We start from the raw sequence: 21,953 nt of genomic DNA on the forward strand, positions 1-21,953 counted from the left end.
CATATATATATATATATATATATGGCGACCAGCTCCCGTGAGGAATGAATCAGCCCGTTTCCACAGGCTGATACATTCCATGCATGGAGCTTGGAGTCCCTCTGCTGGCGGCTTTTGGATGTAACACACAGTTTAAAAAAAACAGTACAGCAAAATACATTGACGTGATGGAAAAATGCTACAATGCGTCTTTTTGTCGGTCAGGAGGCGGTCCTTTTCTGACGTCACGTGAGGACTCGTCACCAACTCAAAAACAAGTCTTCCTGAATGTTCAGCGCGAGTCTTAAAACGTAAAATCTAGCTATATGCGGTGGAATCTTATTAAAATATGCCCAGTAGAAGTCATTTGAAGCCATTTTACAAATTATGGACACAACTTGTCCGGAGACGTCGGTTCTCCTTTAAGTAACGCTTCTTTTCTACCATGGTTGAAACGCATTTGAGTCCGTATCTTGGCAGTCAGCATTTTTTACCAAACATAATTTGTTCCTGAATTTATGCTTCATTTCCTTTCTCTCAGCACTCTGGAGATTAGATCTGCATGTGCGCCAGCTTCCCGTGTGTGTGTCTCAATACTTGTCTATGCGTGTATATATATATACGTATATACACTGTCATTAGTTAAGGAAGGAGGGTGGGTGACGGTGGGGTGAAGGGCTGGCTTTTTATGGTTCTGATTGGCTGAAATATTTCCTCTGGCAAGCGCGCCGCCACCGCTTGTAGAAACACTGCAGTGTGTGGCTGCGGAGAGGGAATGGGAGGGAGTGTGTGATGGAGAGATAGCGGGCGAGAGAGAGAGAGAGAGAGAGAGAGAGAGAGAGAGAGAGAGAGAGAGAGAGAGAGAGAGAGAGAGAGAGAGAGAGAGAGAGAGAGAGAGAGAGAGAGAGAGAGAGAGAGAGAGAGAGAGAGAGAGAGAGAGAGAGTGAGAGAGAGAGGGAGAGAAACAAAAAAGGCAAAGTGAAGAGAGTGCGCATGTGCAGCAGTGAGGTGCGCTCGCCTGGAATCGACGGAGGAGGACAAGAAGGAGGAAGAGTAGGTGCTGTTATAAAGCGCGGCTGACAAGAGCTACACGAAAAGGAAAGCAATTTGTCTTGATTCAAACCCCAGGGAGGACTTAAAGCGACAACAGAGAGAGAAAAGATGGAGGCATCTTGAGAGAGACGTTCCGACCCCCCCCCCCCCCCAAAAAAAAAGAGGCAAAGCGACGGCGTGAAGGACAAAAGAAGAAAGATGTGGACGTGCCTCCACCTTGCCTCTTCCATCTTTCACATCTCATCCAATCAGGAAACAAACGCCGCCACTTTGCCCGTCCTGCTTGCTGAATAAAAACCCCATCGAGGTTTAAGGTGAGGATGATGCCATTTTGCCCGTTTGTTTACAAGCTAGAAGCAATCGAGATCTAGAGGAGGTGCGGGGAGGCTTACGGTGCTGTTGCATCATCGCATATGCATGATTGTCATTCGCCATCCCAGGGCCAGTTATTTAAAAGAAATGTGTATGAACTAAGTTGGGGTGTTTGAAATGCCATTATTGACTCTGTGTAGCCCACAGGCGGCAGCTTACCCACTCCTTGTTGTGGGAGTTGGAGATCTTGAGTATGCTTGACATTTGGCAGACTTTTTGGACCGTGTGTGTGTGTGTGTGTGTGTATGCGTGTGTGTGTGTATGCGTGTGTGTGTGTGTGTGTGTGTGTGTGTGTGTGTGTGTGTGTGTGTTATCTTGACATGTCCAAATTGCAGATAGAAATGTTGCCATTGCATAACCAGGTTAACCAGTTAACCATTTTAAATATCATGCGCATCAACAATAGCTTTTGAACTAAAAAAAAAATATAAATATAAATACAAAAATCAATCACCCTTAATCCATCGAGCCGGCGTCGCCATTATGCGGAAACTCATCAATCATCCGTGATGAAGCAGCAGGTGACGCTTATTGCTTTGTCACTTTTTCTGCCTGCGTGCACCTCTTGCCATGTTGTTACCGTGGCAGCGACAGGAACGGCGAAGAGCACTTAACGGGAATGAGTTTCAAAATGGCCGAAATCAACCATGGATGGTGGGAGGAAAGAACGGTTTCAAAAAAATGGACGTTCAAGTGAGCAACTACATTATCTTCGCTGTGTAAAAGCGGAGGATTTGCTCACAAGGTCACCGCGTGTTATGTAATCAAAATACAACATAATTCCCTCCCCGCGCTGCTTTATTTATTTATTTGTATTTTTTTTTAACCAGTCGGGGTAAGAATGTGGAGAATTGGCTCAACATAGCTGACAGCGGAATGCACGCCATCGCCATGGCGAAGGCGTGCGGCGGTCTCTAACTCGTACGATGAGACAGATGTGGCGGAAAGACAGGTTTTCATTGAGAGAAGAAGACGAAGGAGGGAGGGAGGAGAAAAGAGAGAGAGAGAGACGGGGGTCAAAATGGAGACAGCCTGATGACTCATTCAGAATATTTACACTCCTTCTCCTGGAATAAGAGAACCAGGTAAAAAAAAAAAAATGCTATTTGATAGCAAATGTTTGAAGACGACTGCAATGTTTTGATCAACAACGTTTGACGAGGTGTTCCAATACAATAAAATGCATCTTTATTTATCAAGCGCTTTCCCAACAGCTGTACGTCTGTCGTACAGGAGTGGTCCATCGATGAAAAGGTTCACTCAACCCGGAATAACTCAAATAGATGGAAAGTTAGCTAGCTAGCTAATAGATAACTAATAGATACATAGCTAGCTAGCTTATAGATAGCAAATATATAGATAGATAGATAGCAAGCAGCCTAGCTCATAGATAGCAAATAGATAGATAGCTAGGTAGCCAGCTAGATCGCTAGCTAGATAGTTACCAGCACAACTTTAGTTCGCTGACGAAGCTCTTCAGATGTGGTGTGAAACATCCGGCACCTTCAAAGAAGTACAGGTGACGGCTGAAGAAACCTTTTCATCGATGCATCGGTGCAGCTGTCGCAAAGCCATTAAATGAACAGTTGGCATAAAATAACAAAATAAGGTCATAAAATATAAAATAGGACATGGATAGCCATTGAATTGTAACCGGGAGATGCTTTTGTTGTTTGAAGCAGTTCTAGACGAAAGAGATGAGAATTTAAGTGCCTTTTCACCAGTGGATCGGAGACATCATGCTCAAGAAATGCATGATGTTCCACACGATGGCTTTAAGTTAAGTTGCGTCCACTGATGAAGAAAAAAAGATTCATTTCTCCTGTCTCATGTTAATTCGCTTCAATTCTAAGCGGCGACTTTTCTATCCAAGTATGCAAATGTTTGCTCTGACTAGCAACAGATCCGATGATACCGACCTTGATTTCATTCGCTGCATAGCGGCCTCGCGCACGCACTGCTATCGGAGGTCGCCGAGACACCATCGGGATAACTGCGGGAAAATCTTGCAGCCGTTTGCACTTTTTGCATTGGGAGAGGTCGCGGCTGGGATGAGCTTCTTACATAACAGCAGAGGGCTAGCATTGATTAGCGCGGTGGCTGCGCCAAAGGCGGATGGCCGTCGGCAGGAGGAAGAGGAGGTCTCTTTTCGTCCTGTCTTGTGTTGTGTCATCTATAAATCAGAGAGGGATAATTTTAGACGCTTTGTCTCATCCGGGCTCAAAGACTGCTAGCGTTTGAACTCTGATAGGTGATTGTAAACGTGCCGTTTATAGCCAGCAATAAAATAAAATAAAATAAAATAAACCATTACTTTCTATGTTTAACTTATTCACTGCCAGATGATGTGTGAAAATGTGTCCATTCCAGTGCCAGGGTTGTTGTCATTTTCACTCAAGTTCCAGGACGCACTGAATATGGAGTTTAAGGACAAAAAAACCATTCAATACGTTATAAACCTTTGACTCTGTTCTTTTATCTGAAAAAAGTTAATTCCTAAGTTATATGGGTCTGGAGTTATCTGATCTTGAAATGGGGGCGGCTGTACAAAAGGCAAATGCTGCCTCCTTGTGGGAGAGAAAAACATTGCAAGAGGCATCGGTACAATTCATCATTCATTCTGGACCGAATCTCTGAATCCATTTCCATCAAGTTAGTATGGCAATAATTTTCAAAGTGCAACAGTACAAATAAGTTGTATTTAACTTCTAACAATAATAATAATAATAATAATAATAATAATAATAATAATAATAATAATAAATAATACTTGTCATTTATAAGCGCCTTTCAAAACTCTCAAGGTCACTTTACAGTCACAGGATAAGTTTTTTTCTGTGGGTGAGCAGCGGCAGCCACACAGCGTTCATTCAACCCGGAAGTTACTTAAATAGATAGTAAGCTAAAGCACTGGTCAGACCTCTGGTAATATTTTTCTCCCCTTAGGGGGAGCACTTGCCTTTTGTACAGCCATTTTAAGCTCAGATAACTCCAGACCCATATAATTTAGGAATTAACTCTCTCATTAATGAAGAAAATCTAAGGTTTCTTACGCTACATTGAATGTTTATGTAGTCCTAAAACTCAACATTCTGTGGGTACTGCAATTTGAGTGGAAATGACAAAAAAGAAAAACTGGCACTGGAGTGGACGCATTTTTGCACATCGTCTGGAAGTGAATGAGTTCATGTTAAAAATGTGTGGAATGCTAGAGTGTCTTGGAATCATTTTCTATGGGATGTACAAAGCAAAATATTGTCTTTTGTGTGAAAACTTTGGGAACCACTGATGTATGGGGAACGCCTATTCTATATAAATGGACAAAAAAACAAAAATAGTTATTTGTAATTGTGATTTATAAGGAAAAAAAGACAACAAAAGGCAATGGGTGACAAGTGTACGCTACTTGAAAACAAAATAAATAAATAAAACATGAACTCAGCAGTGTAAATCAAAGAAAGGTGAACTTTCTCGCACAATGACAACTAACTCATCTGACACGGAACAGCGTTACACACTGTTCCGACCTGGCTGCTCAGTACAAAGAACGGAACATGCACATTCATCACAAAGGGGGTCGATATCGAAACATAAAACTCACTGGTGTAAAAGGCAAGGCCCAGGGCCCAAATCTGGCCCACCACATCATTTTATTCGGCCCGTGAAAGCAAATCAAGCATGTCAAGTTCAATGACGCTTGTAAACCACAATAACAGTCATTATTTTTACTTCAAATTTGGAAACTAGCTACAGTGATACCTCAGTTTAAGAACTTAATTGGTTCCCAGAAAGTGTGTAAGGCAAAAAGTGTGTCTTCCAAACATTAATTTCCCATAGGAAACCATTAAAAATGAGAATAATCCGTTTCCAGGTCCCTATAAAACATAATTTTCTACTAAATACGCCTGAAAACTAAACAAAATATACCTTATTTTATGTATAATAAATGTGCTACGTTAGGGTAGACAGGTGGACAAATGTTATCACATTATTATTATTCAATTTTTATATTTTTTACTAGTTGGTATGATTGAATTATTAATATGAAAAGCAAATTTGTGACAGCTGATCATCAGACCAGAGTAACCACAGGGAAAGTCAAAGTTAGTGGATGCTCTCTGTGCACATATAAATCAAGCCATATAAATAAAAAATATTTGATATAGTCTATTTTTTACATGAGTAATTCGTTTTTCACATAATTTTACATGATTTTTGGTAGTTAGTTAATTTAAGCAACAAAAAAAAACAAAAACAAAAACAAACTGAGGAGCCATTTGGGAGCCATAAGAGCCGGATCTTTTTAGTGAGCCGAGCCAAAAGAACCGGCTCTCTGAAAAGAGCTGGAATTCCCATCACTAGTACAAACAGATGCATTATGAGGAGACACACGTGAGTCTAATATGGCCGCGGCATCATGTGAAAGCCAAGTCAGTAGAGGATGTGCACGGGAGGGGCGCAGGAAGCGCTAATGTGTGCATGCATACACAAACCAGAAATAGAAGCCGGCTGTGCTGTGCCGCTGTTTTCCTTCTTCTTCACTCACCATGTAGGTCATCCCTGCCCGTTTTATTTCCTCCCAGTGAATCGACACTGTGCATAAAAATAAAGAACCAATGTGTTGTCCTGCCTCTTCATTTTCTCTTTGTTCAAGAAAAAATAAATAAATAAAAGGCTCACCTACGTGCTTGATGTGTAGAGGGAACGGAGCAAGAGTATCCGTCACGGTCACCTGCTTTTGGGATGACATCGGTTTATACTTTACACGAGCTGTAGCGATGCTGCCTTTAACGGGGAAGTCAATATCGTGAAACAGTGTGGATAAAATGGAGGACTCCATACTAAATGCAGTTTCCAGTACCCTGAATTTTGCAACACTGGAAATGACAAGGCACAGGTGTCCAATTTGTTTTGCAAAGGGGGCCAGATTTGGTGTGTTAAAAATGTAGGGGGGGGGGGGGGGCAACCTTGGATGACGTTCTTTACATATAACAGGAATTAATTTAAATAAATTTCAGCGGGCTATTCTGTGTTTCACATTTGCTTTTTTTATTTTAATTTTAGCTGTCTTCAACATGTGTTTTGGTTCATTTAGATTGGATGAGCCTTTATTTGTCTCGCAGTTGAGAAATTTACATTTCACAGCAGCAAAGTGATGAAAGGAAAAGGAAAGGAAAAAAGGAAAGGAAAGGAAAGGAAAGGAAAGGAAAGGAAAGGAAAGAAAGAAGTAGAAAAACAAAATACAGGAGATGCATCAGCGCGGTGCGATCTTGATGTCAAAGAAACAAAAACACTAAATACAAATATGACAACACAAAGACACATACATTTATTTAATCTTCAGCACTTGCTGTACCCTCTTTGTGACATGAAGCAGTTCTAGATGAAAAAGGAGCGGATCATAGCATCCTTTTCACCAGTGGATTGTGCACGTCATGGTGAAATGTGCACGTTTGCTACAAGCTAAATGTTGAAAGCAAACACGAAGCTGTAGCATCCATTGACGAAAAGAGATCGTCTCACATCTCCTGTACCATGTAAATCCGCTTCAATTCCAAGCCACGACAGGTCCACATTGAAACATGCATCCCAAAATTGAATTGACAATGGAATTGAATATAGTGAAAACGAGATGCGGGATGAAACTGCAAAGCCAAATCAGTTTCTTGAATTAAGTCACAAAAATCCTCTGCCCTGGAGCAAGAAGAAACTTGTTTTGTCACTGTTGGTTTCTAAGCACTCTATCAGTCACCAGATCAACACTCGCCCGGTTTCACAATACTACATAAAGCACAATAAATTGCTATGTCACGGTGTCACTCATATCCTGTCCTCGATGACAAACGTGACTGTCCCATGCATAGCGAACATTTTTTTGACAGATACAGAATCATTTGCTTTTAAAATGTTGGTTACGTACTGATGGATAAAAAGAAGTTATCACATTTAAAAGTTTCAAGCTGTTATATGCTTAGTCAACATGTGTGACTCGAATACACAATTGAAGCACAGACAACCTGGGGTCAATCTGAGGTCAACAGACAGCAAGTTAAACTGTCATCTTCATCTAGGAGATATGGCCTTGGACAGAATTTAGGACTTGGGAAACTCTATCACCGAAGCAATTTACAACTCGAAACTCCTTCACAGGAAGAGCTCATTAGCCAGGTTACACATTTATCAATTCGTGGAAGAGACAATGTTTTATTGCTTCCAGCTGTTCGCGCTTAGAATGCCCAGGGGTGTGTTATTCTAGTCAAGAAAACAATGTTTTACTAATGTATCACTTAAATTTGCATATACTCTCAATAAATAGCATGGCAAAGGGCTGGAAAATGCAGGCGTCTGTCACGAATGGCTACGTCTCCTGCCGGCAGTAAAGGCAATCTTTCTGGGTTCGAGTCTTTGTCCAGAGTGTCTGATCTAACATCTCTGACATATACCAGGTCAACTTGAGCACTCGTTTCAATTTCCCACCCAAATGAAATGTTTCCTGTGTTCTGTTTTCATAGGGAGACACGCCAAAGCTATCAGGAAGATGCTTTCTCACCGCCTAGAAAGGGAGACCGACAGAATCTCACATTTTTAGACTATTATCACCTCACCCAGGCGCAATCTCAAAGGACGCCTTCCCTTAAATAGTCAGCCGCCATCTTGTCAACAAAGACGGGAGTCTGCCGAGTGAATTGAGCAGAGCACGATGTAACGTTTCACTTGGCCCGACACCGAAAGCACTCGGAGATATTTTGGAATTGGAATCATTCCGCCCTGTGAACGCAACCAACCAACAACCCGTCGCGTATGTTTATCTAATGCTAACGCATGGTGCTAACTGTGTGAAGGTGATGTTATTTTAAAAGCTAAGGTGCCAACACCGGTCAAGAAAGCTGGACTGTTTCTTCTTAAGCTTTGATTTAAGGTGCTCTGGCTCAACTCTTCAACCCAGCGAGCCCTCCCAAGGATTCAGGCTGACGGGAGCCTTGATTTGGGCCACGGGTGGGGTCTCTCAAAGCAACATGGAGGCAGTGCTTCGTCCACACGTGCCCTCTAATGGCTGACTTTAACATCGCAACGCTGCAGAGTTCTCTTGCCTAGAACCAGGCGAAGGGTGTCCACTCCCCTTTCGAGCCTCTTTGCGTCCTCCCCCGAAATCCAAATGTCTTGCCTCAGGCGTCAGCCCGTCACCATCCCGATGGACACGGTCAAGATCATCCAGTCGGAGAAGTTCCCCAGAGAGTGCACGGTGCCCGTCACCCGGCCTCGTTTCGCTCCGGCCCCCAGGGTGGCGTGGAACGGCGGCGGCGAGGGGGAGATCATCGTCAACCAAGCCTGCAGCGACCTGACGCTGGACGTAACGGTGGCGACCCCCAGGCCCATGCCGTCGCCGCAGACCCCCGTTATCCGCAGGGAGCAGAGCTTCTTAGCGCAGCGCAAAACCAGTGCCAATGAAATCTGCTACCACCAGTTCCACTACAAGATGGAGGACGTCATCGTCAATCAGTACGTGCTGCGCTCCTCCTCCACGTCGTCGTCGTCCTCTTCGGGGCCCCCCGTGCCCTGCGAACCCTTGGACTGCCCCACCTGCGGCCACACCTACAACTTCGCCGGCAAGCGACCTCGCATCTTGTCCTGCCTGCACTCCGTGTGCGAGGAGTGCCTGCAGATCCTTTACGAGTCGTGCCCCAAGTACAAGTTCATCTCCTGCCCCACCTGTCGCCGCGAGACCGTTCTGTTTACCGATTACGGCCTGGCGGCGCTCGCCATCAACACCAGCATCCTGAGCCGGCTTCCCGCCAACCCCAACGGTCCCGTTCAGTGGGGCGGGGACGCCGACCGCAGCTGCTACCAGACTGTGCGCCAGTACTGCCAGTCGGCCTGCACCTGCCACATCGCCAACCCGCTGTCCTCCTGCGGCATCATGTAGACAAAACGCCGGCGCCACGTAACGCTGCTCAGCCACACCTTTGTCAACTATAAGCTCTCTCCCTTACGCACACACACACACACACACACACACACACACACACACACACACACACACACACACACACACACAGTCAATATTCCCTCCACAGATGATTTATCTCTATATATTTAATAGCACAGATGGATACTGTGTGGGACTCCTGGTTGAAGATGGTACGATAAATAGTTAATATATGTATTTTATGTATGGACTGGAATCCTGTTCACCCTCTCTTGTTTGGTTTGATGTGTTTGTCATCTCTATTCATGGGAATGCCAGGGGAGGTCGGGGGTACTCGACCTCCCCCAACTCACCACTCCATCCATTCAAAGGTGAATAAAGATTAAATTCATGACAAAACTCTTGTCATTGAGGGATATCTTTTAACCACCAGGACAGTGGTTTCTATAGCTTTTATACTATACAGCATGTTTGTGTGTATTCATCTATCGATGTCAGCGGCGTAGAGTGACAATCATAGTAATAATAATAATCATCATCATATTATTATTATTATTATTATTATTAGTAGTAGTAGTAGTAGTATTAGTCAATAATAATATTTAAAATTATTATTATTATTATATTTTTACACAGTCCATTCATGCCCTACTTCAGAGATTCTGCCGCCAGGTTGAAATAGAATACCTAATAATAATAATAATAATAATAATAATAATACATTTCATTTGTAAGCACCTTTCAAAACTCTCAAGGACACTTTACAGCCACAGGATATTTTTTCTGCGGGTGAGCAGCGGCAGCCAAACGGGCCAGCGTATTATTAATAATAGTAACATTTATTAAAATATTTACAACAATTATTATTAGTAGTAGTACTAATAGTAGTATATTGATATTATTATTACAATTAATTACTATTATTATGATTATTATTATGATTTTTATTATCATTATTATTATTAGTAGTAGTAGTGGAAGTAGTAAAAGATATGATAATCATTATTATATTTATAGTATTATTAGTAGGAGTAGTCGTAGTAGTAACATGCGAATCAAACCTCTGAAGATGGAGTACACTGATTCGCTGTGGCGACCTCTTGAAGGGAAAAGCCGAAAGATAAGTAGTCGTAGTAGTAATTGTAGTCAATAAATTACAATTATTATTATTATTATTACTAGCATGAGTAAAATAAATGATTATCATTATGGTGGCAAAATCTCTGATGTAGGAAGTGAGTGGACTGTATGTTACTCTGTTCCAAACATGGTATTGTGATGAATTAAATTGATAAATGAGGGAAAAAAAATACCTGTTTTATACATCCCAAGAGGTGGCGGCCATTTTGCCACTTACCTCATTTCTGATTTCGGTCATGTGACATTCACGAGCTGATGTCATTTTCAGTCGACAGCGAGTGTCAAAATGGCCGCCTTGTGAAATGGCCAAAAATGGATGTACAGTATTTCCCTGCTTAATTTTATATTCCACGAACATAATATTAATCAGAATGTTTAGACTAGCGAGGGTGCAAGGAACATATGGTCAAGAAAATATTTGCCTTGACTTCCCCTTTAAATAATCATAATTGCACATGATTTAATGACAGGCACCAAAACATTTATTGACAATAGGTTATTCTAACTGAGCAGGTATTATAGTATCCCTTGTAGTATATTCTGTAAATATTATTATTTATTTTTTTACAAGTATCTACACAGTACAATGAGATAATATTTGTAGTGAAAGCTATTGCACACTACAGATAAAAAATACTGACAAATTTGTATATTTATAATAACTTACATTCTTTTCAGATGCCTACAGCTAAATGTATTGTTAGTCTTCCTGCCGTATCATCGCGTTCATCAGTTTGTGCGCTCTATTGTTCAGAAAGAGTTTTCCACCTCTTTCTGAACAATTGACTTAGTTGTCGCCGGGCGGCATTTCTTTCAAACTGCATCGGTTGGCTGGAAAACAACAACAACAAGAGCACGTTGAACAGAGTGGCGGGGAGACAACAGGAAGCAGTCGGTAGGGTGGCCAAATGTCAAGTTGGAGCAGCCTTGCGCCGCCGTGCACCATATGGCGCTGGCACGCTAACAGCTGATTTGGTCAACCATGTTCAAGCTCACCTATTTGTATTTTGAAGACTGGGTTCATTTCTCTTCAGTGACAACAACTTGATCTTCCTGTTCTTGGTGCTTACAGGTGTGAAGTCGTCCTTTGTTGAGTTTGAGAGAGAGCGAAAGAGAGAGAGGTCAACTCAATAAAAATAAAGCACAAAACATTAATAATAAGGCTTGATATATGCACCATTACCATAAAAATGCACAACATATTTATCACCAACTTTAGTGAGGCAAATTCTAAATATTCTCCCAGGACTTTGAAATTCATATTAATTTGACAGATATAGTGATTCATGCAATGAAATATTTAAACTAACTCATTCACTGACGATGTGCAAAAAATTGTGTCCACTCCAGTGCCAGGGTTTTTGTCATTTTCATTCAAATTGCAGGACCCACAGAATATTCAGTTTTAAGATTCCATAAACATTCAATAAAGCGTTAGAAATCTTAGACTTTCTTCTTTCATCAGAAAAAAAGAGTTAATTCCTAAGTTATATGGGTCTGGAGTTATCTGAGCTTGAAATGGGGGTGGCTGTACAAAATGCAATACAATGCAATACATACATATTGTTTTATATAACGGTTTAACAATTGCTGAAACTGTAACAAAGAGCTAATATGAACAAAGGTAAATGCTGCCCCCTCGTGGAAGCGAAAAAACATTGCCAGAGGTCTGACCAGCCCTTTATCGGCACCCCCCTCGCAAGAAAAACGAAAACCCGAACTAATTCAGGAATGGCGCTCCACATCACACTTTTCAATTCCCGAATAAATATGGGAATGGCACTGAATTAATTAATCATACCATAAATAATCAAATAAATTAATCAACATAAACAACAAAATAATATAATTTCTTCAAGTAATATTGTTAGCAATATAATCAATGTGAATTTAAAGGAAATAGACTAATTTATGACAAATTATTTTTTATATTTTTGTTGGTAGTACAAGTCGTGGTTGTTGTCGTAGTAGAAGTAGTAGTAGTAATAGTAGTAGTAGTGGTGGTAGTAGTAGCAGTAGTAGTAATAGTAGTAGCAGTAGTCGTAGCATTATTAGTAGTAGGAGTAGTAGTAGCGTTTTTAGTAGTAGCAGTAGTCGTAGCATTATTATTAGTAGCAGTAGTAGTAGCATTATTAGTAGCAGTAGTAGTAGCAGTAGTAGCCGTAGCAGTAGTAGTAGTAGTCGTAGTAGCAGTAGTAGTAGTAGTAGTAGTAGTAGTGGCAAGTGGTGACAACGACAAGTTCTTGTTATTAGAATACGACAATCAAAATTTACTGTTATTAATATGATTGTTATTAGCATATGTTAATCAACATAATACAATACGACTACTGATGATAACTAATAAACAATAGCAATACACAAATTGTACCTGTATTTTATTCCCCTGGGCCTCCTTATCCAATAGATTGAGTGTGATGAACTGCTGTCCTCTGGAGCCTAGCTTCAACTTTCCTGCTTACAAAATAAAAAAAAAAAAAAACAAATCAAGAATGACCCACGTCCATTTTTTTTTGTTATGGAATATTTCACACCAACCCGAAAAGTTGCGTGGCTGTGTTGATGACGTGGTCGTTTCTGAAGCTGATCTCTGTCGAAAATATTCCGGAAGTTCCTTGAGATGTTTGTCCTTATCGGAATGGCTCTCCAGCCGTGCGCTGGAAAATGTCAGAGGCTGAGACGGCTCTAATGATTGAAAGCTGCTGGAAGCCTGACAAGAGGATGGGCGTGATGTAATTAGTAATCGGGATAAGATCCATGTGAAAAAAACTTGAAAAAAATGCAGTGTTGTATTAATGTGTATTTGTGTGTGATTACCTGAGCCCTGTCCATATTGTTGCCACCATTGACAAGCTGCTGCTTGGCGACGTCCTCCCATTTTTGGCATACCTGCTCCAAGTACCTTAGCCCTGGACTCAGGCCTGTGGAGAACACTTCAGGGGTTCCCTAAAATGCAGCACAAGTTCAGTTACAACTAACAAACAAATGAAAGAAAAACGATGAAAAACTCATTGTTGATTAGCATTCGCATTTCAAAGCTAGCACCAAATTTGTGAACTTAGCACTGCCCTGACACTCACCCAAAAGAAAAATACATTAGAAGAATATTTACAAATATTCCTAAAATGAAAACGTTTTGATATTGGTGTTCATATATTTTTAGTTGACACAATACAATACAATACAACTGATTGTGTGTCATACAGAAAGCGACTTGTGGCCAATGTAAGGTTTCGCTGTAGTCACAGATTAATTATTAGTTATAAGTGACTAATGTACATTGGGAACAGAACATGTAGAACATACCATTTGCATTTATTTTTTTTACGTCTGAGTTGAGCTCTTTCACATTTATTAATTTGAGAAATGCCCTATGGGTACAATTTAAATGTTCTTGGGCTTGAGTCCTCTTCTCAGAACTACATTTCAAAGATATCCGATGGTGTTCATTACTTTCTCTGCCATTCTGACAAGAAACATGCAATGTTATTTGTAACCTGTTTAGCCTGACTGATAGCATCACGCTCCCCCGCCCCCCTTTCAAAATCTCGATGTACCTGCTAGAGTGTTTCAACTCAACAACAAGAACGATTTAATTACATATAATTGGAGTTTGTAAATGACTGGAAACTAACTTGTGCAGTGCTGTTAAGAGCTCAGGCACTTGCTTCTGAACTTGCAGATTCATCAAGTGAATGCTTGAGAACAAAGGCGGTCTCGAAAGGGCGTTGTGAATAAACAGTGCGATTAATTGTGCCGTTCAGGAGGTGACACAGGATTATAATTAAACCCTACAGCTAAAGGAAACTGAATAAAAGGTTGATTTTGGTTTCTTATTTGCAATCCTAATAAACTATCATTGCAAACAAGTATGGGAAACCATGGACAACACTGCCCGGTAGAGGAAATGTTATTATGTTTAACCTATATTAGCCTTTGCTTGTCCATTTAACGCTCTTAACGCGAAAGGACGAAACCCCAAAGTTCTAACAGTTATGTGATCAAATCTGATAACTTGAAGTACATGGACAAAATCGATATTAAGAGTGTAGAAAACATGCAAACCAGGTTTGGATCTTCCGAACTGGATATCAAACTGCAGCAGTGCAATGCAATTGTGCAACTATCTGTAGCGTGATGGTTTACATAGCTAACTTGGAAGTTGGATCATTGGAGCGAGATGACAACTGGTTTTCCGTTAGCGGAAATTATAGACTGCTGTGGTGCGCATATAAATTGTTTGCAAAGAACCGGAGTCTCGGTTCTTGTGTTCCAGTGTAAGTCATTCTGAATTCTTCAGTACAGACGTTTTGGACAGTACCATGACGGTGCGCCGGTCCACAAAGCTAGTTCAAGAGGTGACATATGGATGGGGAACTTTGGCGAGTCATGAAGCATAATAAGGCAGGCTCAATTACCATCAATGTTGTCTTTTGGAATGACTGGACTTTTTCGTTCGCATGTAAGTGTTACTTATGTGCTAGTTTGCATTCTGGCACAGGCACAGGAACAGGAATGGAACCCTGACGACCTGCCTTGTCAATCCAACTGCAATTCGAAGCATCACATTCCCCTGTGATTAACCCGTGGCGCATCAAGGGTGAGCTAGGAAGGTCCGAACGTGACGGAAAATGGACGGACGACGTAAAGGTCAATGGAACATGAAGACTCAAAGGGAGACGACAGAGTATGGCCCATGATTGATTGATTAATTAACTCCCAATCACTTCAAAAGGAAAGTGAACATCCCAGACTACCTGCTGAAGTTTCCCTTCCATTACTTCCACAGCCTGCGGGTGCGAAGTCATGTAGGCGGACTGGTTTCGGATCTCCTGCAGCAGAGAGATATTTGGGTCAGGCCGCCACTGACGGCGGTGCAGAGTTAATCATGACATGCGTGTGATGTGAATAGAGCTTGGAAGAAAGTACAGAGGAGACGACCACCTTCTCTAGCTTTACAAGGGGGACAAGACTCTGCATGTTACGATAGGATTTATGTCATCTACAAACCGCTGCTGGCATCCTACAACTGCCAACCTTCAAGCTAACCGCATCACTAGCGCAAAATCCTGAGCTAAAACCTACATTTTGGTGCGGAATTTAACATGAGTCCCTAACTCCATACACAGACCAAACCCCCTCCAACCATAACATCCCGTCCCTAATCCAAATCTCAATCCCCAAACTCACCTCTGATTTCAACTGCATCGGTTCCATCCTTCTTCTGGTAGACAGAATTTGTTTTCTCACGCCCGACGTCTGCCAGCCTGGAACCGAAGGCCTGGCGGTCTCCCATGAGCCGAAACTCTCCGACCTCAGAATGGAGGTTCTGCGTCGAGAAGCGATATAATCACGTTGATTGATTGCGCGGGGCTCAGGAACATGCCGGGATTCTGATCTCTGGAGAGCTTGTCTGAGTTTTTGGTTAAAGGCTACGGATCCCTGTACTCTTCTGAGGTCTGTAGGCTGGGAGAGGGCAGGGGGTGACAAATAAGGGGGCAATGAAGCAGATCCATCTGATGAAAATGGGATGTGATTGTCATTCCCTAACCCGGATGCACAGGAGTCCATCTCTGCCGTATCCATGGACAATGTTGAGGCGGGAAATAAAGTATCAGTGCTGGCTGTCTCCACTCCGGAGTCCACCGATTCTGTCCGTGCATTTTTCTCCAAAGCAGAATAAGAATGCGAAGAACGTAAGGGGAAATCTTTGGAAATATCCTCCAGCAACTCGGAGTCCGGATGTTGTTCAGCCACCCAGGCCTCCATTAGGTTCCCAAAACTCCTGTACAGATTCATTGCAACCTGGTTTTGGTGGCACTTCACAATCCAACTGCAACAAGAACGTGAGCAAGGATCCACTTCCGAGAGTCTTGAGGTGACTTGCTCAGGTACAATTCAAAACATCCCATTCAGGCCCGCCCCCGCACGTTTTGTCACCACGCCTTCTCACAGTGAATCTGCTGCAGCCAGTCCCCCTCGGCAGCTTTTGGGACTCACATGTACCTGTGAAACACGGCAGACATGACATGACCCAGTTTTCAAAATGCACAATGTAACAACAGGGTCAATAAATTACCATTTTTGTCATGTGAGGAAAAACTGCAGAAATGATTCACATGACTGACAGTATGCAAATCATCTAATCCTGTGTGTTTGTGTGTTATTTTTTTCTGAAAAGACCATCAGGCTTCTCATTCAAAAATCGACTTTCTGTAAATTAATTAGCATGTGCATACCATTTTTTCCCCCAAAACATATTTGGCAGATGTTGAATGTATTTTTTATAAATTGTTATTGGTTTATTTAACTATAGGTCTGGTGGGAATTGTGTGGAATTTTTACAAAGCATCTAACTTAGGTCATCAACGTGACTCATTTGAACGATCATTCTTGCTGTCACTGAATGCCTAAAGGAGATTCAATCTGGATTTCACAATAGCGGTGACGATCTGTATGACAGTAGGAATGTGTAGAATGGACATTGCAATGTGCTGAAATGATCGAGCTGTCTACCTCAACCATACGAGCACCCCCTGGCCCCCCCACACACACATGAGCAAGACTTTTACAGAAAAGCAAATGTGCTAGTTTCCCTCATACTGTTTACATACCGGTTTTCACAATGCATGACACTTTGAGCAACTGACATCATCTAGTGACCTTTCTTCTCAAGACGTGAATGCCTTTTCATGATTTGATGTCGCATTTTACTGAGCATCTTCATCTTTATTAAGTTCATAGAGTTGCTTGTTATGTAGCCACAAGAGGACATAAGTTCTTCTTGTGCCGGTCCCAAGCCGGATAAATACAGAGGGTTGTGTCAGGAAGGGCATCCGACGTGAAAGCTTGGCCAAAGCAAACATGCCAATCAAACCTCTGAAGATGGAGGACACTGATTCGCTGTGTGGGAAAAGCCGAAAGGAAAAGAAGATGTACAGTAGTTATTTTTAAATATTACAGAATTATAAAAAGAGAAATAAACAAAAATAAAACAATAAACAAACACAAATACTAAATAGCTAGATAGATAGCTATAATATAATAATAATAATAGCGAACTAGCTAGCAAGGTAGCGAGCTAGATAGCGACCTAGCTAGCGAGATAGATAGCGAGCTAGCTCAAGAGATAGATAGAGTGACAGAGAGAGAGAGACAGACAGACATAATTAACTATCTTGTCGTTCAAACAAATGCTTCGCAGATGACAAATTCCAAGGCAATTTAGTGTCACCCATTCCAATACATTTTCAACTATCTACCACTAGAGACCGCTGTTGGACGTGAATGCAGACTATCTCACATTCCTTTCAATGCCAAAATTGTAAATTGGTTAACTGGCAACCAAGACGACAAAATTAGATCTTTTGATGATTCTCGCTGTGTTTTTCTATCATTTTACAATGCCATTATTTAGAAAAGGAGATCTCTAGGTCATCACCCTGTTTAGTTTGTTGGCTATTGTGTGTAGCAACCTAGCAAGCCAATACTGTACCTGAGCAACCGGCCAACAACAGTGTAAGTGACCAGGTGGTGCCTCTCAGAGCACCGATATGGAGACAGAACTCGGCACTGTTTTGTTGGAGCGTGATCCGCAATACATGCCAGGGTGAGTACACTGCTCCAAGCCAATCAGCATGTCATTTTTGGGCAATAATTTTTGTTTTGGCACAAATGGGGTTTTTTTTTAATGTTGGGGTTGTTTGTCTATAGCTACTCAGGTTATCGTCCACAGCTAAAGTTCAAAATAGGCAAGTCGTACGGGCAGCTGATGGCTGAGTTGTATCACCCTGTCCTGGACTCGGATGGTGAGAGGACTCTCGGAAGCATCCCTGAGAGACACGCCGGGCGGATCATGCCTGGTTACAGCGGTATCTCCCACCCAAAACATGCTACAAATCACATGAATCAACTCTAAGGGTCTGTGGGTGCTTGGGGTCAGAAGGTCATCTCAAACCAGATCGACAGCCTTCATTAAAGTGACACATTTGAGGATTGATTTGCCATGTCCAGGGATGTTAATCACATATTTTCAATTTTGACTGTCAACTTTAAAAATTCTGTTGTCATGAGAAAAACTAACATGCAATGTTTTCAGCGCTAAAGAGTGATTTCATGGACACATGATACAATATCTGGCATATTTTTTATTTATTCATGGATAAAACACCTTTGACCCTTACAAACCTTGCACTCTCGTGTTCTTTGCCTGTAGGTTTCATCCCGAAAAGGCAAAACTATATTGCCTGCAGCTACGCGGAAACGTGCCAGAGAGCATTTTCAGACTTTTACAAGGAGATGTATACAAATATTCAACGGGTGTCGCCGAATGCATCGCTTGCTGATAAGTACTCACAACCGCATTCAAAGGTTTATGAAGTTATGATTTTTTCTCTGATCTGGTGACTAAATGACATTTGATAACCTACTTTTTATTATAATTGTATGACTCAGAATCTTTTTGAAGGCAGATTTTTGTTTCAATAACTCAATATTTTTTGTTTTTTCTTGTTTGGGTGCCGATAAAGCACTGGCCATGGCCTTTAGCAATGTTTTTCCACTTCCACAAAGGCGCAAACCTTTCCCATTTTTCCACGTCAGTGCTTTGTTTCAGCTTCTGCTGTTGTTGTTAGAGCCCTATATAAACCAATATATATGTATTGCATTGTATTTTGGACAGCCACCCTCATTTCAAGCTCATATAACTCCAGACCCATATAATTTAGGAATTAACTGTTTTTTTCTGATGAAAGAACAGAGTCTAAGGTTTCTAACACTGTATTGAATGTTTATGCAGTCCTAAAACTCAATTTTCTGTGGGCCCTGGAATTTGATTGACAATGACAAAAACCCTGGCACTGGAGTGGACACATTTTTGCACATTGTCTGGCAGTGAATGAGTTAAGGTGTACCTAAAAAAGTGTCCTACGAGTCTGTTTTTGCATGGGGCATACTTGAATCAGTTCCCGCATGCTGAATTATGTATGGAGGGGCTCAGTTTCAGCTCAGTGTCACGTCATCCATCCTTTCAAAAGTGAAGGAGACCTAAATAGTAACACTCAAAGTAATAAATTTTGTCATGTTGATTGTTTGATTCCCAAATGCAAGTATTTCCTCATTTTTTTCCTCTTTTCCACAGTCATGTTTTGGTAAGGCATGTTGTTGATTTTTATGTCCAGAGGACAACAGCGCCCCGAACCACAGTTTCAGAACAAGTGGGATCTTACAATCCCTTAAAAAGCTTCAATCCGATTGCAAAACCACATTTTTTGGATGATGGTCACCCTTACAAGTACCACATGTCAGGTAATGTTCAACTTTAGTTTTGGCAGGGGGGGGAGGGATGACGCAAATAATGCAGTCTCCACCATTTGTATGATGTATTCTCTTCTTATTATATGAAAAATTTAGTACGGACTGACCGTCTGAAAAACATCATCTTGAAAAATAGATTTTGGACTTTTATTTTGAAAGGCTTTACAGGACATGTGCCGAAATCCCGCTTTGTCATTGGGAAAAGCTACCCCGTTGCCACAAACGAGGCTCTTGCCCACTTGGGGAGGCAGCACGGCGACAGGGGCGACTGTTCACCGCCATCCGTACCTGAGAGCTACCCATCACGCCACAGGGGCGTGGTTCCAGCTTTCACGGGACATCTCCCTGGTGTGTATTGCAATATGGCTCATATTAACTCATTCACTGCCAGATGATGTGCAAAAATGTGTCCACTCCAGTGCCAGGGTTGTTGTCATTGTCACTTGAATTCCAGGACCCCATATAATATTGAGTTTTACGACTACATAAACATTCAGGGCAGCATTAGTAAATTAGACTCACTCTCTCATCAGGAAAAAAGTTAATTCCTAAATTATATAGGTCTGAAGTTATATGAGCTTGAAATGAGGGTGGCTGTCCAAAATACAACACAATACATACATATTGGTCTATATAGCGCTTTAACAACAGCTGAAGCTGGAACAAAGCGCTAACATGGAAAGAAGGGATATGCTCCCCCCTTGTGGAAAAGAAAAAAACACATTGCAAGGGGGTATGGCCAGCGCTTTATCGGCCCTCATGCATGAAAAAACAAATATGACAGCGACATGAATGTCGCTATGACATATTTTCTATTCCCAAATACATTCGTAAATGGCAGTGAATAAGTTAATGAAAAGCTGGGTGAAGTCCATCTCAGTTTATTAAATAGTGTAAACCATCCCACAGGATACAAATTCATGTATGGGCACACCTTTGGCCGTCTTTCAAAGAAAGCTTTGGAGAAAAGTGCCAAAAGGAGATCTCATCTCCCAAAATAGTGAGAAGAATCCAACAATGTGAATCTAGATCGGCTACTGTTTTATTAAAACGATTGTCTTTGGACATTAAAGGATGCATTCCAACCTTGTCATCATTTTTGACCCGTTACACCCATCTATTGATCATCGCAGGCAACCACGCAAGTTCCCCGTTTATATACAGTAAAGTCTCGTTATATCGATATCCAAGGGAGTCCGAAAAAATATCGATATAACCGGGACTATCGATATATCCGACCCTGTTTGCATGTAAATTTCTCCGTGCGTGCATAGAAATAGTATCGATATAACCGGGACTATCGATATATCCGATATCGATATAACGAGACTTTACTGTACTTATGCAACAAGTTTTTAATAGCAGACTATCAAAATAAGACTCTTTACAATATGGCTTACTGTTGTTGATCCCAGAGGGCTTAGTCACATCGGTCGTTTCTGAATCTTAGTTACCAACCATATGAATGCAACGTCATGCAAATATGGAGGGAAAACGTGCAAAGAATGAATTTAAAAACAGTCAAAAACACGCGAGTTCAACATTGAAATCGATCTACAGTTTACGAGGGGCGGTGGGGTAAAAAGGAAGAATATGTCAACAGGGCTTATTATCGGCCATTGAAATTCAATACAATGGCTGAAAATGACAAATGAAATTCAATTTGCTAATTTTACTGGAACAGTCTCAAATATAATGAAATAGGATGACTGACGTGGAGCCATCAAGGTACAAAATCGGAAAGATTTGACAACAATAATACGAATCATCATAATACTACTACTAGTACTCCTACTACTACTAATAGTACACTTTGAATTTATGTGATGAGTTATAAATCGGCTCATCAGTCTAGTTTCAAATATTTCCAAAGACATACAACGGAAATTTAATGACAAACTTTTTAATAACTGGCTTATCTTTAGATTTAAAGGACAACCGACACCTCCAAACAAGTTGTGTCCATAATTTGCAAAATCACTTCAAATGACTTCTACTGAGCGTATTTTACAAAGATTCCACCGCATATAGCTATATTTTACATGTTCAGACTTGCGCTGAATATTCAGGAAGTCGTGTTTTAGAGTTGATGACGATGCCTGACGTGACGACATGTCTGGAACGCTCCTGACCGACAAAGCGACGCACAATGCATTTTGGGTACTTT

The 21,953-nt window shown here is 41.4% G+C and overlaps 3 protein-coding genes across 6 annotated transcripts; 2 read left to right on the forward strand and 1 right to left on the reverse strand.

The window, feature by feature from the left end:
- The first annotated feature begins 911 nt into the window (after positions 1–911).
- Positions 912–9,823, forward strand: rnf208 (ring finger protein 208). Its single transcript, XM_089020836.1, has 2 exons — positions 912–1,346; positions 7,917–9,823. Exon 2 carries the CDS (start codon positions 8,561–8,563, stop codon positions 9,326–9,328), a length of 768 nt encoding a protein of 255 aa, XP_088876962.1. The 5' UTR covers positions 912–1,346; positions 7,917–8,560; the 3' UTR covers positions 9,329–9,823.
- On the reverse strand, positions 1,359–16,391 carry LOC148884545 (uncharacterized). Of its 4 annotated transcripts, XR_016118316.1 has the most exons (10): positions 15,662–16,359; positions 15,229–15,303; positions 13,289–13,417; positions 13,010–13,181; positions 12,843–12,928; positions 11,468–11,556; positions 11,139–11,302; positions 6,085–6,139; positions 5,951–5,997; positions 1,359–3,577 (listed from the first exon to the last, which is right to left on the reverse strand). XR_016118316.1 is itself a non-coding variant. In XM_089020835.1 (7 exons), exons 1-7 carry the CDS (start codon positions 16,268–16,270, stop codon positions 11,215–11,217), a joined length of 1,248 nt encoding a protein of 415 aa, XP_088876961.1. In that variant the 5' UTR covers positions 16,271–16,391; the 3' UTR covers positions 10,304–11,214. The 4 variants fall into 4 exon arrangements, 2 of the variants coding, with proteins under 2 accessions (XP_088876961.1, XP_088876959.1); XR_016118315.1 differs by lacking the exon at positions 1,359–3,577 and having other exon boundaries at positions 5,684–6,139; XM_089020835.1 differs by lacking the exons at positions 1,359–3,577; positions 5,951–5,997; positions 6,085–6,139 and having other exon boundaries at positions 10,304–11,302; positions 15,662–16,391.
- A 1,633-nt stretch (positions 16,392–18,024) lies between these two features.
- Positions 18,025–21,924, forward strand: cimip2b (ciliary microtubule inner protein 2B). Its single transcript, XM_089020580.1, has 6 exons — positions 18,025–18,080; positions 18,185–18,342; positions 18,687–18,841; positions 19,651–19,777; positions 19,946–20,134; positions 20,696–21,924. The coding sequence occupies exons 1-6, from the start codon at positions 18,025–18,027 to the stop codon at positions 20,785–20,787; spliced, it is 777 nt and encodes a 258-aa protein (XP_088876706.1). The 3' UTR covers positions 20,788–21,924.
- Positions 21,925–21,953: the final 29 nt, after the last annotated feature.

The sequence above is a fragment of the Hippocampus bargibanti genome, linkage group LG18, assembly GCF_051943395.1.
Source record: "Hippocampus bargibanti isolate YZ-2025 linkage group LG18, ASM5194339v1, whole genome shotgun sequence".
In the NCBI taxonomy this organism is placed as follows: Eukaryota; Metazoa; Chordata; class Actinopteri; order Syngnathiformes; family Syngnathidae; genus Hippocampus; species Hippocampus bargibanti.

Bases quoted from the DNA above. Each gene is read 5' to 3' on its own strand.
- cimip2b (XM_089020580.1), top strand. From the start codon at position 18,025: ATGGAGACAGAACTCGGCACTGTTTTGTTGGAGCGTGATCCGCAATAC. The intron at 18,343-18,686 runs GTATCTCCCACC...CTTTGCCTGTAG, and splicing joins GATCATGCCTGGTTACAGCG to GTTTCATCCCGAAAAGGCAA. The intron at 20,135-20,695 runs GTGTGTATTGCA...ACCATCCCACAG, and splicing joins TTTCACGGGACATCTCCCTG to GATACAAATTCATGTATGGG.
- LOC148884545 (XM_089020835.1), bottom strand. From the start codon at position 16,270: ATGAATCTGTACAGGAGTTTTGGGAACCTAATGGAGGCCTGGGTGGCT. The intron at 15,304-15,661 runs GTGAGTTTGGGG...TCTCTGCTGCAG, and splicing joins CGATGCAGTTGAAATCAGAG to GAGATCCGAAACCAGTCCGC. The intron at 13,418-15,228 runs GTAGTCTGGGAT...GCTGCATTTTAG, and splicing joins TGGAAGGGAAACTTCAGCAG to GGAACCCCTGAAGTGTTCTC.
- rnf208 (XM_089020836.1), top strand. From the start codon at position 8,561: ATGTCTTGCCTCAGGCGTCAGCCCGTCACCATCCCGATGGACACGGTC.